The 23,031-nt window shown below is 49.0% G+C and overlaps 3 protein-coding genes across 5 annotated transcripts; 2 read left to right on the forward strand and 1 right to left on the reverse strand.

Annotated features, from left to right (window-relative positions):
• Window positions 1–54: 54 nt before the first annotated feature.
• krtcap2 (keratinocyte associated protein 2) lies at window positions 55–2,469 on the forward strand. Its single transcript, XM_066721273.1, has 5 exons — window positions 55–204; window positions 1,075–1,229; window positions 1,444–1,507; window positions 1,836–1,902; window positions 2,099–2,469. Exons 1-5 carry the CDS (start codon window positions 201–203, stop codon window positions 2,217–2,219), a joined length of 411 nt encoding a protein of 136 aa, XP_066577370.1. The 5' UTR covers window positions 55–200; the 3' UTR covers window positions 2,220–2,469.
• Window positions 2,470–12,873: 10,404 nt separating this feature from the next.
• dpm3 (dolichyl-phosphate mannosyltransferase subunit 3, regulatory) lies at window positions 12,874–14,137 on the forward strand. 3 transcript variants are annotated; one of them, XM_066721277.1, is made up of 2 exons: window positions 12,874–12,938; window positions 13,522–14,137. In XM_066721277.1, the coding sequence occupies exon 2, from the start codon at window positions 13,577–13,579 to the stop codon at window positions 13,853–13,855; it is 279 nt and encodes a 92-aa protein (XP_066577374.1). In that variant the 5' UTR covers window positions 12,874–12,938; window positions 13,522–13,576; the 3' UTR covers window positions 13,856–14,137. The 3 variants fall into 3 exon arrangements, with proteins under 3 accessions (XP_066577374.1, XP_066577373.1, XP_066577375.1); XM_066721276.1 differs by having other exon boundaries at window positions 12,920–12,995; XM_066721278.1 differs by lacking the exon at window positions 12,874–12,938 and adding an exon at window positions 13,040–13,062.
• A 218-nt stretch (window positions 14,138–14,355) lies between these two features.
• slc50a1 (solute carrier family 50 member 1) lies at window positions 14,356–22,538 on the reverse strand. Its single transcript, XM_066721275.1, has 6 exons — window positions 22,326–22,538; window positions 17,013–17,090; window positions 16,749–16,872; window positions 16,507–16,668; window positions 15,815–15,934; window positions 14,356–15,424 (listed from the first exon to the last, which is right to left on the reverse strand). Exons 1-6 carry the CDS (start codon window positions 22,391–22,393, stop codon window positions 15,317–15,319), a joined length of 660 nt encoding a protein of 219 aa, XP_066577372.1. The 5' UTR covers window positions 22,394–22,538; the 3' UTR covers window positions 14,356–15,316.
• Between the last annotated feature and the right edge of the window lie 493 nt (window positions 22,539–23,031).

The following is a 23,031-nucleotide window of genomic DNA, read 5'->3' on the forward strand; positions in this document are numbered from 1 at the left end:
GGGGGCGCCGCGGCACCGACAGCGACCCGGACGTGACGTGCAGGGACGCGCTGCCTCTGCCCCGCTCACTTCCGCCCCGCTGCAGCCTGGCGACGTCAGCCCCTGCGCTGCTCAGTGTCTCCGTGTCGCGTTGAAGTGGGAGCCGCGGTTTGGGAGAAAATCACCCTGAAGACCCAAACCAAGAGACGCCTCGACCTGCGATGGGTAAGTGTGCCAGACGCAGCACAGCGGCCGGGGTGTGAGCAACCGCGGGCGCAGACGGACGGGTCCCATGGCTGCACTAACATAGGTGCAGTGTCGCCGTGCTTTAGCGGTGCCAGGCCGGTCGTTTAGTCTGTCAAGAAAACAACTGGAAGCGGAGAGAGAGAGAGAGAGAGAGAGAGAGAGAGAGAGAGGGGCAGGGAGAGGGGCAGGGAGAGGGGGAAACGGAGCGGCAGGTGGGTCATACAGAACGAAAGTCGCAATTAAATTGGAAGAGACGGAGAGAGTGGGGCGGTTGTACATTTTAATCGCTAGAGAGGAAAGAGGGCGATTGAAATGCAAAGCGCGTTGTTTCTGGTCGGTCTGTATTGTTGGGTGCGCACTGACGTGGCTTTAGCGGAGGCCAGTATTATCAGCGGCCCCTTTTCTGCTTGCACCGCTACGATCCTTGTGTAGCTTTTGTGACTGGTTTTAACTTCTGTACTTTTATACTACACAGCATGAGCCCCTATTGTAACAGCACTGCTCTACTACACTGTTACTACAGCACAGCCTAGTGTAATAGCACTGCTCTACTACACTGCTACTACAGCACAGCCTCCTAGTGTAACCACACTGTTACTACAGCACAGCTCCCTATTGTAACAGCACTGCTGTACTACACTGTTACTACAACACAGACCCATATTGGAACAGCACTATATTTCGGTACTATGTCTGTAATCGCGATCAACAAACGCGTTTCTGTACTGTATCAATTACATTTCCTATCTGAATAATACTTTCAAATACGCTACCATAGTCAGCACCACTCTACTACACTGTTACTCCAGCGCTATTGTCACTGCAGTGTTGTCGTCCTCTCTTCCGCAGCGGTCAGTACCGGTCCCTCTCTCGTGCTCTCCTCCCTGCTGTCCGTGCTGCTGTTCGCCGGGATGCAGATGTTCAGCCGACAGCTGGGCTCCACCGAGTGGCTGACCATCCTGGGCGGCTTCCTCGGCTCCGCCCTCTTCGTCTGCTCCCTCACTGTATCCTCCACGGCGCTGACCGCCTGACACGCTGACCGCGGAGTCCCTTGCCAAACCGGTCTATGAACACTTTTGCGTGGATTCTTGAAACCGGTTGGCAAGGGATTACTGTACACTGACAGTTGACACACTGACTACACACTGAATAACCGAAGCTGCTCTGACTGTAGGACGGAGTGTTTGTGTGGTTGTGTGTCCTTATCCGGCTCCACAGGCCTTCAACAACCTGGAGAACCTGCTGTTTGGGAAGGGTTTCCAGGCCAAGATCTTCCCAGAGAGTGAGTGTCAACTCCCCCATTCATTTGAAAACGCGCACAATCTCTCACACAGTCACTCTCACAAGCACTCTTGCACACTCGCACACAATCACTCTTACACACATGCAGTCACACGCTCATAATCTCGCTTGCACACACACAATCGCTCACTCTCACAACCTCTCTCTCTCTGACAATCACTCTCTCACACAATCACACTCAATCACACACACACACTCCGCACAGCCGCTACTGTTGTGCGTTGACACTGAATTGTGGTATGGTATGTCATTTTAATCCCTCCTCCTCCGATTTGCCTCTCTCTCTCTCTCTCTCTCTCTCTCTGCAGTCCTGGTGTGTATGAGTCTGGCTCTGTTCGCCTCAGGCTTGGTGCACCGTGTCTGTGTCACCACCTGGTAAGTAGCGGCAGCAGTAACAGCAGAAGCAGCAGAAGTCATAATTACAGGGATAATAACCCTCTTTCATCTCCTCCTCCCTTCTTCATGCATTCTCTCTCCCTCCCTCTCTCCCTCCCTCCCTCTCTCCCTCCCTCTCTCTCTCCCTCCCTCTCTCCCTCCCTCTCTCTCTCCCTCCCTCTCTCTCTCTCTCCAGTCTGATCTTTTCTCTGTTCTCCGTGTACTACATCAATAAAGTTTCGGCCGCGATGTACCAAGCTGCCGTTCCCATGGCGACCCCTGCCAAGGCCGCCGGCAAAGGGAAGAGGAAGAACTGAGGAAGATCAATCAAAGGGGAACCTCCCACTAAGGCTGGCCAATCACGGCACGCGCAGAGCAGGCAGAGCCACCGCCGCCGGCCAATCAAATCGCGGGGCCGCGTTCCGTAACCCACATTCCACATTCCACAGTTCTGATTCTGTGATTGGACAGCACAGAGACTGGGCTAATGTTTAGGCCAGGCATTTTTTTATAATTGAAATGCAAAAGTATAAAAAAATAAAGAAATAAAGAAAACAAAACAAAAAACTAGTTTGTGTGTTTATTTTTTAATGAATATGCATTTTTAATCCCTACTTTTGTTATAACTTCTGTTATTACTAAACTACAACTAAGCATTAACTGAAAGTGCTGAGACTGCAGTTGTGACATTGCACCACAAGATGGTGCCACAGTACACTGATAGAAATTGCCAGCCCTGGTCCTGCAGAGACACAGTCCAGTCCAGCAGCGTCTCAGCCCTGGTCCTACAGAGACACAGTCCAGTCCAGCAGGGTCTCAGCCCTGGTCCTACAGAGACACAGTCCAGTCCAGCAGGGTCTCAGCCCTGGTCCTACAGAGACACAGTCCAGTCCAGCAGGGTCTCAGCCCTGGTCCTGCAGAGACACAGTCCAGTCCAGCAGGGTCTCAGCCCTGGTCCTGCAGAGACACAGTCCAGTCCAGTCCAGCAGGGTCTCAGCCCTGGTCCTGCAGAGACACAGTCCAGTCCAGCAGGGTCTCAGCCCTGGTCCTACAGAGACACAGTCCAGTCCAGCAGGGTCTCAGCCCTGGTCCTACAGAGACACAGTCCAGTCCAGCAGGGTCTCGGCTCTGGTCCAGTGCAGTATTGGCAACTGCTGTCTTGTGTGTGTGTGTGGGGGGGATGTTGAGATGACTTTAGGTCAAACCCCAGGTTCTATTTTTGGGCTGTTTTGGTCTGTCCAGCCCTCAGTTGACCACACACCTCCCTCTGGCCTCTCGACCTCAACTCTCTCCCTCTGACACCTGCTAACCCTTGACCCCACCGGTGACAGTCAGAGGTCATGTGCTGAGTTGCTATCTGGTGGGGTCGAAGTTCACAGCTTGTGAGAGTTTTCTGTGTGGGCGGGGCAGTTGTTTTTCTCAGATGGAATTTGTTATCCTACCCCCCCCCCCAACACACACTCTCTCTCTCAGTTCTTAACTTGTGTTGTGCCAAAATAGCAATTCTGTGTGTGTGCATTTGTGTGTGTGTGTAGCCATATTGCTGTTGCTACTACTGGCTCTCCTACTACTAGAATTTCTGCTCACTTCACTGTTGCTGCTGTGAAGGACAAACGCAGGGGTGTTGCAGGGCAGCCCAATCTATTGATCTGTATTTCATTAATTTGATTTCAAAATCTAATAAAAACTGTGTGTGTGTGTGTGAAGATACACACTCAGCACATTCCTCCAGGTCCCATTTTAAAAGGAACAGATGGGGGTCACAGCCCTTAATATGTTATATATATATATATATATATATATATATATATATATATGTATAGACCATGAAAGAGACACACAGTGTGTCTCAGTGTGTATGAGTGAGTGTGAAGTGTGTGTGTGTGTGTGTGTCTCATTGTGTGCCTCAATATGTGTCTGTGTGTTTGTCTCCCTGTGTGTGTGTGTGTACATTCACATACAGACGCACAGTGAGACACACACACACTGACTGGGCTAAATGTGTTTTGCAGGCCGTGTCTCAATTTAGAGCCGCAGCTGGTTGTTTTAACCGCCTGTGCTGAGGAAATGGGGAGGGCGGAGAGGGGGTGGGGGGGAGTCTGGGGTCACATTCTGGCAGAGGAAAAGATTATACACCCCACTCTCACAAACACTGAGAGACACACACACACTGAGACTCACACTCTCACAAACACACACTGACACAAAAACTGAGACACACACACTCTAATACTAACACTGAAATACTCAGACAAACACCCTGATACAATCACTGGCAAACTCACACACACTGACACAAATACTGAGACACTGACACTGACACACACACTGCTAAACACACTGTGACACTGACACACACACACTGCTAAACACACTGTGACACTGACACACACACTGCTAAACACACTGTGACACTGACACACACACACTGCTAAACACACTGTGACACTGACACACACACTGCTAAACACACTGTGACACTGACACACACACTGCTAAACACACTGTCACACTGACACACACACTGCTAAACACACTGTGACACTGACACACACTGCTAAACACACTGTGACACTGACACACACACACACTGCTAAACACACTGTGACACTGACACACACACTGCTAAACACACTGTGACACTGACACACACACTGCTAAACACACTGTCACACTGACACACACACTGCTAAACACACTGTGACACTGACACACACACTGCTAAACACACTGTCACACTGACACACACACTGCTAAACACACTGTCACACTGACACACACACTGCTAAACACACTGTGACACTGACACACACACTGCTAAACACACTGTGACACTGACACACACACACACTGCTAAACACACTGTGACACTGACACACACACACACTGCTAAACACACTGTGACACTGACACACACACTGCTAAACACACTGTGACACTGACACACACACTGCTAAACACACTGTGACACTGACACACACACACACTGCTAAACACACTGTGACACTGACACACACACACACTGCTAAACACACTGTGACACTGACACACACACACACTGCTAAACACACTGTGACACTGACACACACACTGCTAAACACACTGTGACACTGACACACACACTGCTAAACACACTGTGACACTGACACACACACACACTGCTAAACACACTGTGACACTGACACACACACACACTGCTAAACACACTGTGACACTGACACACACACACACTGCTAAACACACTGTGACACTGACACACACACACTGACACAAATACTGAGACACTGACACTGACACACACACTGCTAAACACACTGTGACACTGACACACACACACTGCTAAACACACTGTGACACTGACACACACACACACTGCTAAACACACTGTGACACTGACACACACACTGCTAAACACACTGTGACACTGACACACACACTGCTAAACACACTGTGACACTGACACACACACTGCTAAACACACTGTGACACTGACACACACACACACTGCTAAACACACTGTGACACTGACACACACACACTGCTAAACACACTGTGACACTGACACACACACACACTGCTAAACACACTGTGACACTGACAAACACACTGCTAAACACACTGTGACACTGACACACACACTGCTAAATACACTGTGACACTGACACACACACACACTGCTAAACACACTGTGACACTGACACACACACACACTGCTAAACACACTGTGACACTGACACACACTGCTAAACACACTGTGACACTGACACACACACACACTGCTAAACACACTGTGACACTGACACAAACACACACTGCTAAACACACTGTGACACTGACACACACACTGCTAAACACACTGTGACACTGACACACACACTGCTAAACACACTGTGACACTGACACACACACACACTGCTAAACACACTGTGACACTGACACACACACACTGCTAAACACACTGTGACACTGACACACACACACTGCTAAACACACTGTGACACTGACACACACACACACTGCTAAACACACTGTGACACTGACAAACACACTGCTAAACACACTGTGACACTGACACACACACTGCTAAACACACTGTGACACTGACACACACACTGCTAAATACACTGTGACACTGACACACACACACTGCTAAACACACTGTGACACTGACACACACACACACTGCTAAACACACTGTGACACTGACACACACACACTGCTAAACACACTGTGACACTGACACACACACACTGCTAAACACACTGTGACACTGACACACACACACACTGCTAAACACACTGTGACACTGACAAACACACTGCTAAACACACTGTGACACTGACACACACACTGCTAAACACACTGTGACACTGACACACACACTGCTAAATACACTGTGACACTGACACACACACACACTGCTAAACACACTGTGACACTGACATACACACACACTGCTAAACACACTGTGACACTGACACACACTGCTAAACACACTGTGACACTGACACACACACACACTGCTAAACACACTGTGACACTGACACACACACACACTGCTAAACACACTGTGACACTGACACACACACACTGACACAAATACTGAGACACTGACACTGACACACACACTGCTAAACACACTGTGACACTGACACACACACACTGCTAAACACACTGTGACACTGACACACACACACACTGCTAAACACACTGTGACACTGACACACACACTGCTAAACACACTGTGACACTGACACACACACTGCTAAACACACTGTGACACTGACACACACACTGCTAAACACACTGTGACACTGACACACACACACACTGCTAAACACACTGTGACACTGACACACACACACTGCTAAACACACTGTGACACTGACACACACACACACTGCTAAACACACTGTGACACTGACAAACACACTGCTAAACACACTGTGACACTGACACACACACTGCTAAATACACTGTGACACTGACACACACACACACTGCTAAACACACTGTGACACTGACACACACACACACTGCTAAACACACTGTGACACACACACACACTGCTAAACACACTGTGACACTGACACACACTGCTAAACACACTGTGACACTGACACACACACACACTGCTAAACACACTGTGACACTGACACAAACACACACTGCTAAACACACTGTGACACTGACACACACACACACACTGCTAAACACACTGTGACACTGACACACACACACACTGCTAAACACACTGTGACACTGACACACACACTGCTAAACACACTGTGACACTGACACACACACACACTGCTAAACACACTGTGACACTGACACAAACACACTGCTAAACACACTCTGACACTGACACACACACACACTGCTAAACACACTGTGACACTGACACACACACTGCTAAACACACTGTGACACTGACACAAACACTGCTAAACACACTGTGACACTGACACACACACTGCTAAACACTGTGACACTGACACACACACACACTGCTAAACACACTGTGACACTGACACACACACACTGCTAAACACACTGTGACACTGACACACACACTGCTAAACACACTGTGACACTGACACACACACACACTGTGACACTGACACACACACACTGCTAAACACACTGTGACACTGACACACACACACACTGCTAAACACACTGTGACACTGACACACACACTGCTAAACACACTGTGACACTGACACACACACACACTGTGACACTGACACACACACACTGCTAAACACACTGTGACACTGACACACACACACACTGCTAAACACACTGTGACACTGACACACACACACACTGCTAAACACACTGTGACACTGACACACACACTGCTAAACACACTGTGACACTGACACACACACTGCTAAACACACTGTGACACTGACACACACTGCTAAACACACTGTGACACTGACACACACACACACACTGCTAAACACACTGTGACACTGACACACACACACTGCTAAACACACTGTGACACTGACACACACACACACTGCTAAACACACTGTGACACTGACACACACACACACTGCTAAACACACTGTGACACTGACACACACACTGTGACACTGACACACACACACACTGCTAAACACACTGTGACACTGACACACACACACTGCTAAACACACTGTGACACTGACACACACACTGCTAAACACACTGTGACACTGACACACACACTGCTAAACACACTGTGACACTGACACACACACACACTGCTAAACACACTGTGACACTGACACACACACTGCTAAACACACTGTGACACTGACACACACACTGCTAAACACACTGTGACACTGACACACACACACACTGCTAAACACACTGTGACACTGACACACACACTGCTAAACACACTGTGACACTGACACACACACACTGCTAAACACACTGTGACACTGACACACACACACACTGTGACACTGACACACACACACACACTGCTAAACACACTGTGACACTGACACACACACACTGTGACACTGACACACACACACACTGTGACACTGACACACACACACACACTGCTAAACACACTGTGACACTGACACACACACACTGTGACACTGACACACACACACTGTGACACTGACACACACACACACTGCTAAACACACTGTGACACTGACACACACACACACACTGCTAAACACACTGTGACACTGACACACACACACACTGTGACACTGACACACACACACTGTGACACTGACACACACACACACTGCTAAACACACTGTGACACTGACACACACACTGCTAAACACACTGACACTGACACAAACACACTGCTAAACACACTGACACTGACACACACACACACTGCTAAACACACTGACACTGACACAAACACACACTGCTAAACACACTGTGACACTGACACACACACACACTGCTAAACACACTGTGACACTGACACACACACTGCTAAACACACTGACACTGACACAAACACACTGCTAAACACACTGTGACACTGACACACACACTGCTAAACACACTGTGACACTGACACACACACACACTGCTAAACACACTGACACTGACACAAACACACACTGCTAAACACACTGTGACACTGACACACACACACACTGCTAAACACACTGTGACACTGACACACACACTGCTAAACACACTGACACTGACACAAACACACTGCTAAACACACTGTGACACTGACACACACTGCTAAACACACTGTGACACTGACACACACACTGCTAAACACACTGTGACACTGACACACACACACACTGCTAAACACACTGTGACACTGACACACACACTGCTAAACACACTGTGACACTGACACACACACACTGCTAAACACACTGTGACACTGACACACACACACACTGCTAAACACACTGTGACACTGACAAACACACTGCTAAACACACTGTGACACTGACACACACACTGCTAAACACACTGTGACACTGACACACACACTGCTAAATACACTGTGACACTGACACACACACACACTGCTAAACACACTGTGACACTGACACACACACACACTGCTAAACACACTGTGACACTGACACACACTGCTAAACACACTGTGACACTGACACACACACACACTGCTAAACACACTGTGACACTGACACAAACACACACTGCTAAACACACTGTGACACTGACACACACACACACACTGCTAAACACACTGTGACACTGACACACACACACACTGCTAAACACACTGTGACACTGACACACACACTGCTAAACACACTGTGACACTGACACACACACACACTGCTAAACACACTGTGACACTGACACACACACACACTGCTAAACACACTGTGACACTGACACACACACTGCTAAACACACTGTGACACTGACACAAACACTGCTAAACACACTGTGACACTGACACACACACTGCTAAACACTGTGACACTGACACACACACACACTGCTAAACACACTGTGACACTGACACACACACACTGTGACACTGACACACACACACTGCTAAACACACTGTGACACTGACACACACACACACTGCTAAACACACTGTGACACTGACACACACACTGCTAAACACACTGAGACACTGACACTGACACACACACTGCTAAACACACTGTGACACTGACACACACACACTGCTAAACACACTGTGACACTGACACACACACACACTGCTAAACACACTGTGACACTGACACACACACTGCTAAACACACTGTGACACTGACACACACACACACTGCTAAACACACTGTGACACTGACACACACACACTGCTAAACACACTGTGACACTGACACACACACTGCTAAACACACTGTGACACTGACACACACACTGCTAAACACACTGTGACACTGACACACACACACACTGCTAAACACACTGTGACACTGACACACACACTGCTAAACACACTGTGACACTGACACACACACTGCTAAACACACTGTGACACTGACACACACACACACTGCTAAACACACTGTGACACTGACACACACACTGCTAAACACACTGTGACACTGACACACACACACTGCTAAACACACTGTGACACTGACACACACACACACTGTGACACTGACACACACACACACACTGCTAAACACACTGTGACACTGACACACACACACTGTGACACTGACACACACACACACTGTGACACTGACACACACACACTGTGACACTGACACACACACACACACTGCTAAACACACTGTGACACTGACACACACACACTGTGACACTGACACACACACACTGTGACACTGACACACACACACACTGCTAAACACACTGTGACACTGACACACACACACACACTGCTAAACACACTGTGACACTGACACACACACACACTGTGACACTGACACACACACACACACTGCTAAACACACTGTGACACTGACACACACACACTGTGACACTGACACACACACACTGTGACACTGACACACACACACACTGCTAAACACACTGTGACACTGACACACACACACACACTGCTAAACACACTGTGACACTGACACACACACACACTGTGACACTGACACACACACACTGTGACACTGACACACACACACACTGCTAAACACACTGTGACACTGACACACACACTGCTAAACACACTGTGACACTGACACAAACACTGCTAAACACACTGACACTGACACAAACACACTGCTAAACACACTGACACTGACACACACACACACTGCTAAACACACTGACACTGACACAAACACACACTGCTAAACACACTGTGACACTGACACACACACACACTGCTAAACACACTGTGACACTGACACAAACACTGCTAAACACACTGACACTGACACAAACACACTGCTAAACACACTGACACTGACACACACACACACTGCTAAACACACTGACACAAACACACACTGCTAAACACACTGTGACACTGACACACACACTGCTAAACACACTGACACTGACACAAACACACTGCTAAACACACTGTGACACTGACACACACACTGCTAAACACACTGTGACACTGACACACACACACACTGCTAAACACACTGACACTGACACAAACACACACTGCTAAACACACTGTGACACTGACACACACACACACTGCTAAACACACTGTGACACTGACACACACACACACTGCTAAACACACTGTGACACTGACACACACACTGCTAAACACACTGTGACACTGACACACACTGCTAAACACACTGTGACACTGACACACACACACACTGCTAAACACACTGTGACACTGACACACACACTGCTAAACACACTGTGACACTGACACACACTGCTAAACACACTGTGACACTGACACACACACACACTGCTAAACACACTGTGACACTGACACACACACTGCTAAACACACTGACACTGACACAAACACACTGCTAAACACACTGTGACACTGACACACACACTGCTAAACACACTGTGACACTGACACACACACACACTGCTAAACACACTGACACTGACACAAACACACACTGCTAAACACACTGTGACACTGACACACACACACACTGCTAAACACACTGTGACACTGACACACACACACACTGTGACACTGACACACTTGTAGACATTCTTACACCCACTAACAACAGAAAAATAGGAAGAGAACAAAATAGCAACATGCATGAGAGAGAGAGAGAGAGAGAGAGAGAGAGAGAGAGAGAGAGAGAGAGAGAGAGAGAGAGAGAGGGTGTAACCATGCACCTGTCACAGCTGCTGTGCCAGGGAACAAGGGAGTGAGAGAGAGAGAGAGGGGGGGAAGATGCAGGAATGTACTCCCTTTCACCTACAATCACTCCTGCACCCCCCGTCAAAACAATAATTATAATAATGCCACTACAACTACTGTGTGTGATTGTGTATGTGTGTGTGTGTACAGGAAACAGGGGTATCCTGTTTGTCCTGAGAGACCCATTGTTCTACTGATTAGAGGGGGAGAGAGGCGAAAAGCAGTGGGACAGAGAGGAAGAGGGGAGAGAGGGAGAGGAAGAGAGGGGGAGCGAGAGGGACAGGGGCTGTCTGCCTGTGGTAAATATTTACTCTCCCTGTCTCTGTGAAGACAGATTTAGCCCAATATAAACAGAGACAGAGACACACAGAGAGATAAATACAGATACAGAGACGCACACCGTCACACACTGACACAGATAATAAACCAGCAAACAAAACTAACGTCAATTAAGTCATCTTTCTATTTATCTACCTGTACAATTCCTAACACGGGTTCAATGGGTTAACCGGTAAGCGATAAAACTTCATATCCCATAAGGCAGCTCGCCCTCCGACGCCAGTCCGACGGCCGAGTGTGTTGAGTGTGGGATTCTGGGTAATGTAGGCACTTCCCTTCCCGTCGTGCCGACAGAGCCGACGTCTGGGAGAGATAAAAACGACAATTCCCGTCGAGTAACGCTCGCCGATGACGTACTAATCCCGAGCCGGGTGCTAAATCGGTGAGCTGTCGCAGGCCGTGGCGAGTTTGTTGAAAACACTTAATTGTCATTTTAAACGTAAATGTTTAGATTTTGTATGCATAAGTATATGTTTAGATTTGACTTAATATTGAAGCGGGACAGTGTATGTTTGACTATTTTGCTTTATGTTAGTGTATTTGAAAGTATTATTCAGATAGATATCAAGTATAATTTATACGTTACAGAAACAAAAGTGTTGATCGCGGTTATAGGACATAGTACAGAACTATAGTGCTGTTCCGATAGGGGGCTGTGCTGTAGTAATAGTGTAGTACAGCAGGGACTGTGTTGTAGTAACAGTGTAGTAGAGCAATGCTGTTACACTAGGGGGGTGTGCTGTAGTAATAGTGTTGTAGATAACTCATTAGGGACTGTGCTATTCAATTGGATGCTGTGTGGCCACTGTCAGTGTGTAAGGACAGCTGTGGTGTATAGCTACTGTAGTATTGCAAATGGGCTATTCATTCAGTCTCTCTCTCCCTCCATTTCTTCCACCCTTTACCTCGCCTTAACCTTTCCTACCTTCCCATTCCATCCCTCCTTCCCTATCTCCCTTTTTCAGTCTTTTCCTACTAAGAGCTGCTGCACCGCTGTCCTCCAGTATCCCACAATCCACCATGACCAAGCTGGCAGAGTGGCTGCTGGGGCTGTCCACGCTGGGGGTCCTGTGGGGGGTGGTGACCTTCGACCTGCTGGGCCTGGAGCTGCCGGGGTCCTACCGAGAGGTGGCCTGGCCGCTGCCCGTGTACCTGCTGGTCTGCTTCGGCTGCTACTCTCTGGCCACGGTGGGCTACAGGGTGGCCACGTTTAACGACTGCGAGGCGGCTGCCCAGGAGCTGCAGGAGCAGATCCAGGAGGCCCGGAGAGACCTGAAGAGCAGGGGCCTGAGGCTCTGACCGACACAGACTGGAGCTGGGGCCCATTTTCTTTTCTTTATTCTTTAAACCGGCACTGCTCTGGACAACTCTGATTGCCAGTACAGAGGCAGAGAAGAACCCAGGGCTCAGAGACGGACAGACAATTCGTGAGGTTGGGGGGAGATCTGAGACTTTTTTTTTTATAGGGGGCGGGGGTCTGTTAATTGTGTAATTAGGCTGCTGTAATTAATTAGTCCCTTAATTGGAAACATTCCATGTGACTGGGAAAGTGAGTTTGCTAATAAAGAGGTCTCCTACTGATGTGCCTGTCGTTTAGTCCTTCGTGTGCCCCCCTGATCCTGGAGGAGCCCCTAACCTGCTGGCTTGTGTTCTAACTGAGCTCTTAATTACTTAATTGAACCTTAATTGATCTAATTTCCTAAATCAGAGCCTTGAATTATTGTAAGGGTTTTAAGTTAAGTATAGAATTGTATAAGTAACTTTTTAAATTGTGTAATAAGACTTCATTATGATCAGTGTCAGTGTTTTATACTATTTTATGCAGTATAATATGATTTTACATTGTATAATAGGGAGGGAGAGAGGGAGGCAGATGGAGAAGGAACATAAGAACGAAAGGCAGACCAAGGAAGAGGGGCAGATGGAGAGAGAGACAGAGGGAGCGAGGAGCGAAATGATTTCCACCAGAGAACTGGAGGAGAGGGTGCGAGAACGACAGATGGGGAGAAAGGGAGCTGGAGAGACAGACAGACAGATTTTGTTTGCAATAACAACAGAAGGCACTTTATTGTCGGTCATGTTCACACGGGCTGGTTCGGACACGAGTCGGAGGACAGTGGCCCTGTGTTGCCGTCTTCAGCTTCTAATCTCTTCAATGCCAATTACGGTCCAGTACAAATTCAATTTCTCTCAGAGATGCAAAGTGGAGTAAAAGTCGAAAAAGTCGAATAAAATAAAAAGGTTAAGGAAGAACAGACAGACCTGGAGCTACACTGCACATTGTAAACGATTGCATAATACACATACACACACACACACACACACACACACACTATATATATATATATATATATATATATATATATACTTTTAGAAAAACTATTTACATTTATTATTAACACACAGTGTGGTGTGTGTGTGTGTAGTGTGTGGGGGGCTGGGAGTATAACAGTGGATTTGGGAGAAAGTTGCGTGTCCATGTTGGGGTGTCTGTGAATATTTGTGTATATATATCTGTGTGTGTGTGTCAGTGTGTATTGGAGTATCTGTGTGTGTGTGTGTGTGTGTGTGTGTGTGTCATTCGTTCATCAATCTTTGGCAGTTGAAGGAGTAGTGATTGTCGCTACAGGCAACTGCAGAGGCCTCTAGAATCTCTGCGTGTTGCCACGGAGTTGACCTCGCGGGAGTTCCGAGGTCAGAGGGCAGAGGTCACGGCGCTGGCGATGCAGTCCTTTCTATTGCGACGGGTAGCCCCGCCCCTCAGGCTTGCAGCGGCCTATAGGAGAACTTCTCTGGGGAGCTGGGCGTGAACCTCCAGAACAGCCAGAATCGGATGAGGCTGGTCACTATGCCTGGAGTATTGGGAACCTGAGAGAGAGACGAATGACAAAGACAGTTTATATTAACACAAAAACACCAACGATATGTTCTCCTTCTCCCTCCCTCTCCCCCTCTTCCACTCAGTCCCCCTCTCCCTCTATCTCCATCCCCCTCTCCCTCCCTCTCCATCCCCCTCTATCCCCCTCCCCCTCCATCCATCCCTGTCCCCCTTTACCGCTCCCTCTTTCTCTCTCCATCCTCCTCTCCCTCTCCCCCTCTCCATCCCCCTCTCCTTCTTTGTCCCCCTCTGTCTCTCCCCCTCTCCCTCCATCCCCCTCTACCTCCCTCTCTTTCTCCCTCTCTCCATCCTCCTCTCCCCCTCTCCCCGTCCCCCTCTCTCCCCCCCTCCATCCCTCCCTCTCCCTCCCCCTCTCTCACCATGATGTACAGATCCTGCAGCTGCAGTCCATACAGAGTCCAGGAAGTGGAGGTCAGGAATGTGGCCACAGTCAGCGAGTAGGACAGACACTTCACTGACCTACTGCGCACGATCTGCACCTGGGGGAGGAACGAGAGGGAGCGAGAGAGAGAGAAATACAGACAGAGAGCACAAAAAGACAAGAAGAATACAGGGAGGGATGAAGACAGTTGAAGACAAAGAGACAGGATGGAGGGGGTGAAGGTTACACAAAGGGAGAGAATGACAAACAGGAAGACAGAGAGGAGAGCAGGAAGAGAGGGAGCGATACAGCCAAAGAGACAGAACAGGAAGAGGGAGGGAGGGAGAGGGGGGAAATGGGAGACAGACAAGGAGAAAGGGAGAAGGAGAGAGCGAGGGGGGGTGGGAGACAAAGACAGAAAGGGAGGGAGAGAGAGAGAGAGAGAGTGTTACTGTGTCAGGATACTGTGTAGTCAGTCTGATGTGTGTGGGGTGTGGTTGAGGTGTGATCAGGTATGTAGATATTCTGGTGTGCTCAGGTGTGCAGTGTTGTGTTCAGGTGCGTTATCTCATGCTCAGGTGCGCTGTGTCATGTTCAGGTGTGCAAGGTTGGGTCCGAGTGCGATATGTCACGCTCAGTTGCGCCGTATCGTGTTCAGTGGCACTGTGTCGTGCTCAGGTGTGTGGTTACCAGGTCGGTGAGGGGTGACAGGTACATGCTGATGGTGAAGAGGGAGCAGGTCAGGCCCAGCTGGCTGAGGCGAGTGTCCGGGTCCGAGAGCAGCTGCGTGAAGTACAGCACCCCCACACACAGCCCCGCCGCCGCCAGCGCCGTCTGCATCAGCACCCGCCTCTGAAACGCCAATCGACACAGTCACACGATGTGGTACACACACCTATACAACACAAGCTCGCACACTCTCCCACACTGACCCTGTGCTGTGTGTACAGGCAGAACGCCGAGATGTAGACCGCCTGCAGCACCGCTCCGATGCTGTTCACGATGACCAGGGTGCCGTCCCTCTTCAGAGTCCCGTAGTACAGCCAGCCCAGGTTACTGCACAACACACACAGACAACAACCCACAGCACTGTAACGCACTGTCCAGCCGGTCGAGGTTACTGCACCTGCGAGTGTGTGTAGTGTGTGTAGTGTGTGTGTGTAGTGTGTATATTGTGGGGGGATGGGGGTTCTTACTTCAGGCAAGTGGTCAGAAAGGGCAGGAACTGGACATTTTCGGCACTGCCACTGGACACCATTCTCCGAAGGTCAGTACTGCAGAAAGAAAGAGAGAGAGAAAGGAAAGGGGAAACAGAGGGAGAGAAATTCACTCGAGTGCGTCTGGGTGAGAGTTTGTGTTGGTGTGCGGGAGGCGTCTATTTACTTATGACAAACAGTTACTGATGGGATCCGGCTCAGAGTTCATGGATTATTTACACAACTATATTTCCTCCTTGCTCTGTACACACACTCTCTCTCTTTCTCACACACTGCGGACAGAGACACACTCTCACACACACATTCTGCGGACAGAGACACACTCTCACTCTCACACACACACACTGCAGATAGAGACACACTCTCACTCTCTGATGCTGCAGACAGGGACACAGTCTCACTCTCTGACACTGTGGATAGAGACACACTCTCACTTTCTGACACACTGTGGACAGAGACACTCTCACACACACACTGTGGACAGAGACCCACTCTCGCTGATGCTGCGGACAGAGACACACTTTCACTCTCTCACACTGCGGACAGACACACTCTCACTCTCTCACACACTGCGGACAGAGACACACTCTCAGACATTGCGGACAGAGATACACTCTCACTCTCTGACACTGCAGACAGAGACACACTCTCACTCTCTCACACTGTGGACAGACACTCTCACTCTCTTGACACATTGCGGACAGAGACACTCTCACACACTGTGGACAGACACTCTCACTCTCTTGACACACTGCGGACAGAGACACACTCTCACTCTCTTGACACATTGCGGACAGAGACACTCTCACACACTGTGGACAGACACTCTCACTCTCTTGACACACTGCGGACAGAGACACACTCTCACTCTCTTGACACACTGCGGACAGAGACACTCACTCTCACACAATGTGGACAGACACACTCTCACTCTCTCTCACACTGCGCACAGAGACACACTCTCACTCTCTGACACACTGCGGACAGAGACACTCTCACTCTCTTGACACACTCCGGACAAAGACACTCTCACTTCCTCACACTGTGGACAGAGACACTCTCACTCTCTCACACACTGTGGACAGAGACACTCTCACTCTCTTGACACACTGTGGACAGAGACACTCTCACTCTCTCACACACTGCGGACAGAGACACTCTCACTCTCTTGACACACTGTGGACAGAGACACTCTCTTGACACACTGTGGACAGAGACACTCTCACTCTCTCACACACTGCGGACAGAGACACTCTCACTCTCTTGACACACTGTGGACAGAGACACTCTCTTGACACACTGTGGACAGAGACACTCTCACTCTCTCACACAATGCGGACAGACACACTCTCTTGACACACTGTGGACAGAAACACTCTCACTCTCACACAATGTGGACAGACACACTCTCACTCTCTCTCACACACTGCGCACAGAGACACACTCAGTCTCTGACACACTGCGGACAGAGACACTCTCACTCTCTTGACACACTCCGGACAAAGACACTATCACTCTCTCACACACTGTGGACAGAGACACTCTCACTCTCTTGACACACTGTGGACAGAGACACTCTCACTCTCTCACACACTGTGGACAGAGACACTCTCACTCTCTTGACACACTGTGGACAGAGACACTCTCACTCTCTCACACACTGCGGACAGAGACACTCACTCTCTCACACACTGTGGACAGAGACACTCTCACTCTCTTGAAACACTGTGGACAGAGACACTCTCACACACACTGTGGACAGAGACACTCTCACTCTCTCACACACTGTGGACAGAGACACTCTCACTCTATTGACACACTGTGGACAGAGACACTCTCACTCTCACACACACTGTGGACAGAGACACTCTCACTCTCTCACACACTGTGGACAGAGACACTCTCACTCTCTTGACACACTGTGGACAGAGACACTCTCACTCTCTCACACACTGCGGACAGAGACACTCTAACTCTCTTGACACACTTTGGACAGAGACACTCTCTTGACACACTGTGGACAGAGACACTCTCTTGACACACTGTGGACAGAGACACTCTCACTCTCACACAATGTGGACAGACACACTCTCACTCTCTCTCACACACTGCGCACAGAGACACACTCTCAGTCTCTGACACACTGTGGACAGAGACACTCTCACTCTCTCACACACTGTGGACAGAGACACTCTCACTCTCTTGACACAGTGTGGACAGAGACACTCTCACTCTCTCACACAATGTGGACAGACACACTCTCTTGACACACTGTGGACAGAAACACTCTCACTCTCACACAATGTGGACAGACACACTCTCACTCTCTCTCACACACTGCGCACAGAGACACACTCTCAGTCTCTGACACACTGCGGACAGAGACACTCTCACTCTCTTGACACACTCCGGACAAAGACACTATCACTCTCTCACACACTGTGGACAGAGACACTCTCACTCTCTTGACACACTGTGGACAGAGACACTCTCACTCTCACACACACTGTGGACAGAGACACTCTCACTCTCTCACACACTGTGGACAGAGACACTCTCACTCTCTTGACACACTGTGGACAGAGACACTCCCACTCTCTCACACACTGCGGACAGAGACACTCTAACTCTCTTGACACACTTTGGACAGAGACACTCTCTTGACACACTGTGGACAGAGACACTCTCACTCTCTCACACAATGTGGACAGACACACTCTCTTGACACACTGTGGACAGAGACACTCTCTTGACACACTGTGGACAGAGACACTCTCACTCTCACACAATGTGGACAGACACACTCTCTCTCACACACTGCGGACAGAGACACTCTAACTCTCTTGACACACTGTGGACAGAGACACTCTCTTGACACACTGTGGACAGAGACACTCTCACTCTCACACAATGTGGACAGACACACTCTCACTCTCTCTCACACACTGCGCACAGAGACACACTCTCAGTCTCTGACACACTGCGGACAGAGACACTCTCACTCTCTTGACACACTCCGGACAAAGACACTCTCACTCTCTCACACACTGTGGACAGAGACACACTCTCAGTCTCTGACACACTGCGGACAGAGACACTCTCACTCTCTTGACACACTCCGGACAAAGACACTCTCACTCTCTCACACACTGTGGACAGAGACACTCTCACTCTCTTGACACACTGTGGACAGAGACACTCTCACTCTCTCACACACTGTGGACAGAGACACTCTCACTCTCTTGACACACTGTGGACAGAGACACTCTCACTCTCTTGACACACTGTGGACAGAAACACTCTCACTCTCACACAATGTGGACAGACACACTCTCACTCTCTCTCACACACTGCGCACAGAGACACACTCTCAGTCTCTGACACACTGCGGACAGAGACACTCTCACTCTCTTGACACACTTTGGACAGAGACACTATCACTCTCTCACACACTGTGGACAGAGACACTCTCACTCTCTTGACACACTCCGGACAAAGACACTCTCACTCTCTCACACACTGTGGACAGAGACACTCTCTTGACACACTGTGGACAGAGACACTCTCACTCTCTCACACAATGTGGACAGACACACTCTCTTGACACACTGTGGACAGAAACACTCTCACTCTCACACAATGTGGACAGACACACTCTCACTCTCTCTCACACACTGCGCACAGAGACACACTCTCAGTCTCTGACACACTGCGGACAGAGACACTCTCACTCTCTTGACACACTCCGGACAAAGACACTATCACTCTCTCACACACTGTGGACAGAGACACTCTCACTCTCTTGACACACTGTGGACAGAGACACTCTCACTCTCACACACACTGTGGACAGAGACACTCTCACTCTATCACACACTGTGGACAGAGACACTCTCACTCTCTTGACACACTTTGGACAGAGACACTCTCTTGACACACTGTGGACAGAGACACTCTCACTCTCTCACACAATGTGGACAGACACACTCTCTTGACACACTGTGGACAGAAACACTCTCACTCTCACACAATGTGAACAGACACACTCTCACTCTCTCTCACACACTGCGCACAGAGACACTCTAACTCTCTTGACACACTGTGGACAGAGACACTCTCTTGACACACTGTGGACAGAAACACTCTCACTCTCACACAATGTGGACAGACACACTCTCACTCTCTCTCACACACTGCGCACAGAGACACTCTAACTCTCTTGACACACTGTGGACAGAGACACTCTCACTCTCTCACACACTGTGGACAGAGACACTCTCACTCTCTTGACACACTGTGGACAGAGACACTCTCACTCTCTTGACACACTGTGGACAGAGACACTCTCACTCTCTCACACACTGCGGACAGAGACACTCTCACTCTCTCACACACTGTGGACAGAGACACTCTCACTCTCTTGACACACTGTGGACAGAGACACTCTCACTCTCTTGACACACTGTGGACAGAGACACTCTCACTCTCTCACACACTGCGGACAGAGACACTCTCACTCTCTCACACACTGTGGACAGAGACACTCTCACTCTCTTGACACACTGTGGACAGAGACACTCTCACTCTCTTGACACACTGTGGACAGAGACACTCTCACTCTCTCACACACTGCGGACAGAGACACTCTCACTCTCTCACACACTGTGGACAGAGACACTCTCACTCTCTTGACACACTGTGGACAGAGACACTCTCACTCTCTCACACACTGTGGACAGAGACACTCTCACTCTCTTGACACACTGTGGACAGAGACACTCTCACTCTCTTGACACACTGTGGACAGAGACACTCTCACTCTCTCACACACTGTGGACAGAGACACTCTCACTCTCTTGACACACTGTGGACAGAGACACTCTCACTCTCTTGACACACTGTGGACAGAGACACTCTCACTCTCTTGACACACTGTGGACAGAGACACTCTCACTCTCACACACACACACTCTCTCTCTCTGTCTCAGACGCACACACAACATCTACAGCCACTCCCCGCAGAGCTCCAACTCCACTGCTACTCTGCCAATACTTCTGCAACTACAACTACTACTCGTTCACCTGCGGCTGCTGCCGTGAATCAGTGGACTGATTGATCGAGCGATGCATCGATTGATTGATTGATTGGTTGGTTTTAAAAAGTAACAAAAGTCAACAACAAAACAACACAGTGGTGGTTTTATTTCAGAGGCAGAGCGACAGTCGAAGACATGCAGAGTAAATACAGACAGATGTATCGATTAAACGGAGAAAGCTCTCCGGGAGACTCACAGTCCAGTGGAGAACATGCCCAGAGTGAACACTATACAAGCCCATGACAGCACCTGCAGGAAATCCATAGGACGAAACAACACGAATAGTTGGGTGATTGAAAATGTAAATAAATCTCGATTAAAATCAACAATATCGACGATTAGCAGCTATGGGTGCGTGTACAGATCTCGGGCGGCGTGGACAAGGAAACGCAGAACTCTCTCTTCCGCGTTTGTAATCTGTAGTTCCACAGCCGGCCGTCCATTGGTTAGAGTCGGGGGGCGGGCCACCACAGGGAGCCAATCGGTGAGCGCGATGAGGATGACGTAGATTTTGTAGTCAGGAAGCGAGCGGGGAGAGTGGAGGCTCTTAAAGGGCCGGCGGCTCAAATAGAGCATGCGTGTCGGGACGTGTGTCTATTATTATATCTGCGTGTGAGAACATGCACAGTATTTTTGTCTTGTAAGATATTAATAATTGTTATTATTATACCGTTCCGACATCTCCTGACACAGCTCTCCCGTTTTGGCGCTTTTTATAATCGGATATCATCCAAAGTGATTGATTTAACAGATGAACAAGTTCAAAAGTCGACAATTCAGATAATGCCATTGGGAAACTAGCAGTGAATACATACATAGTATACCATATTATTAGCATGGCATACTGTACTTCCTCATGTTTGTACCATGTGTTAACTGCAATTTTCCTGGTTGTTACCATC

The sequence above is a fragment of the Amia ocellicauda genome, chromosome 14 (assembly GCF_036373705.1).
Source record: "Amia ocellicauda isolate fAmiCal2 chromosome 14, fAmiCal2.hap1, whole genome shotgun sequence".
Taxonomy (NCBI): domain Eukaryota; kingdom Metazoa; phylum Chordata; class Actinopteri; order Amiiformes; family Amiidae; genus Amia; species Amia ocellicauda.

Bases quoted from the DNA above. Each gene is read 5' to 3' on its own strand.
- krtcap2 (XM_066721273.1), top strand. The intron at 1,230-1,443 runs GTATCCTCCACG...CCGGCTCCACAG, and splicing joins TCTTCGTCTGCTCCCTCACT to GCCTTCAACAACCTGGAGAA. The intron at 1,903-2,098 runs GTAAGTAGCGGC...CTCTCTCTCCAG, and splicing joins CGTGTCTGTGTCACCACCTG to TCTGATCTTTTCTCTGTTCT.
- dpm3 (XM_066721277.1), top strand. From the start codon at position 13,577: ATGACCAAGCTGGCAGAGTGGCTGCTGGGGCTGTCCACGCTGGGGGTC.
- slc50a1 (XM_066721275.1), bottom strand. From the start codon at position 22,393: ATGGATTTCCTGCAGGTGCTGTCATGGGCTTGTATAGTGTTCACTCTG. The intron at 17,091-22,325 runs GTGAGTCTCCCG...TTCTTTCTGCAG, and splicing joins GGCATGTTCTCCACTGGACT to TACTGACCTTCGGAGAATGG. The intron at 15,935-16,506 runs GTAACCACACAC...TTCCTCCCCCAG, and splicing joins TGTCACCCCTCACCGACCTG to GTGCAGATCGTGCGCAGTAG.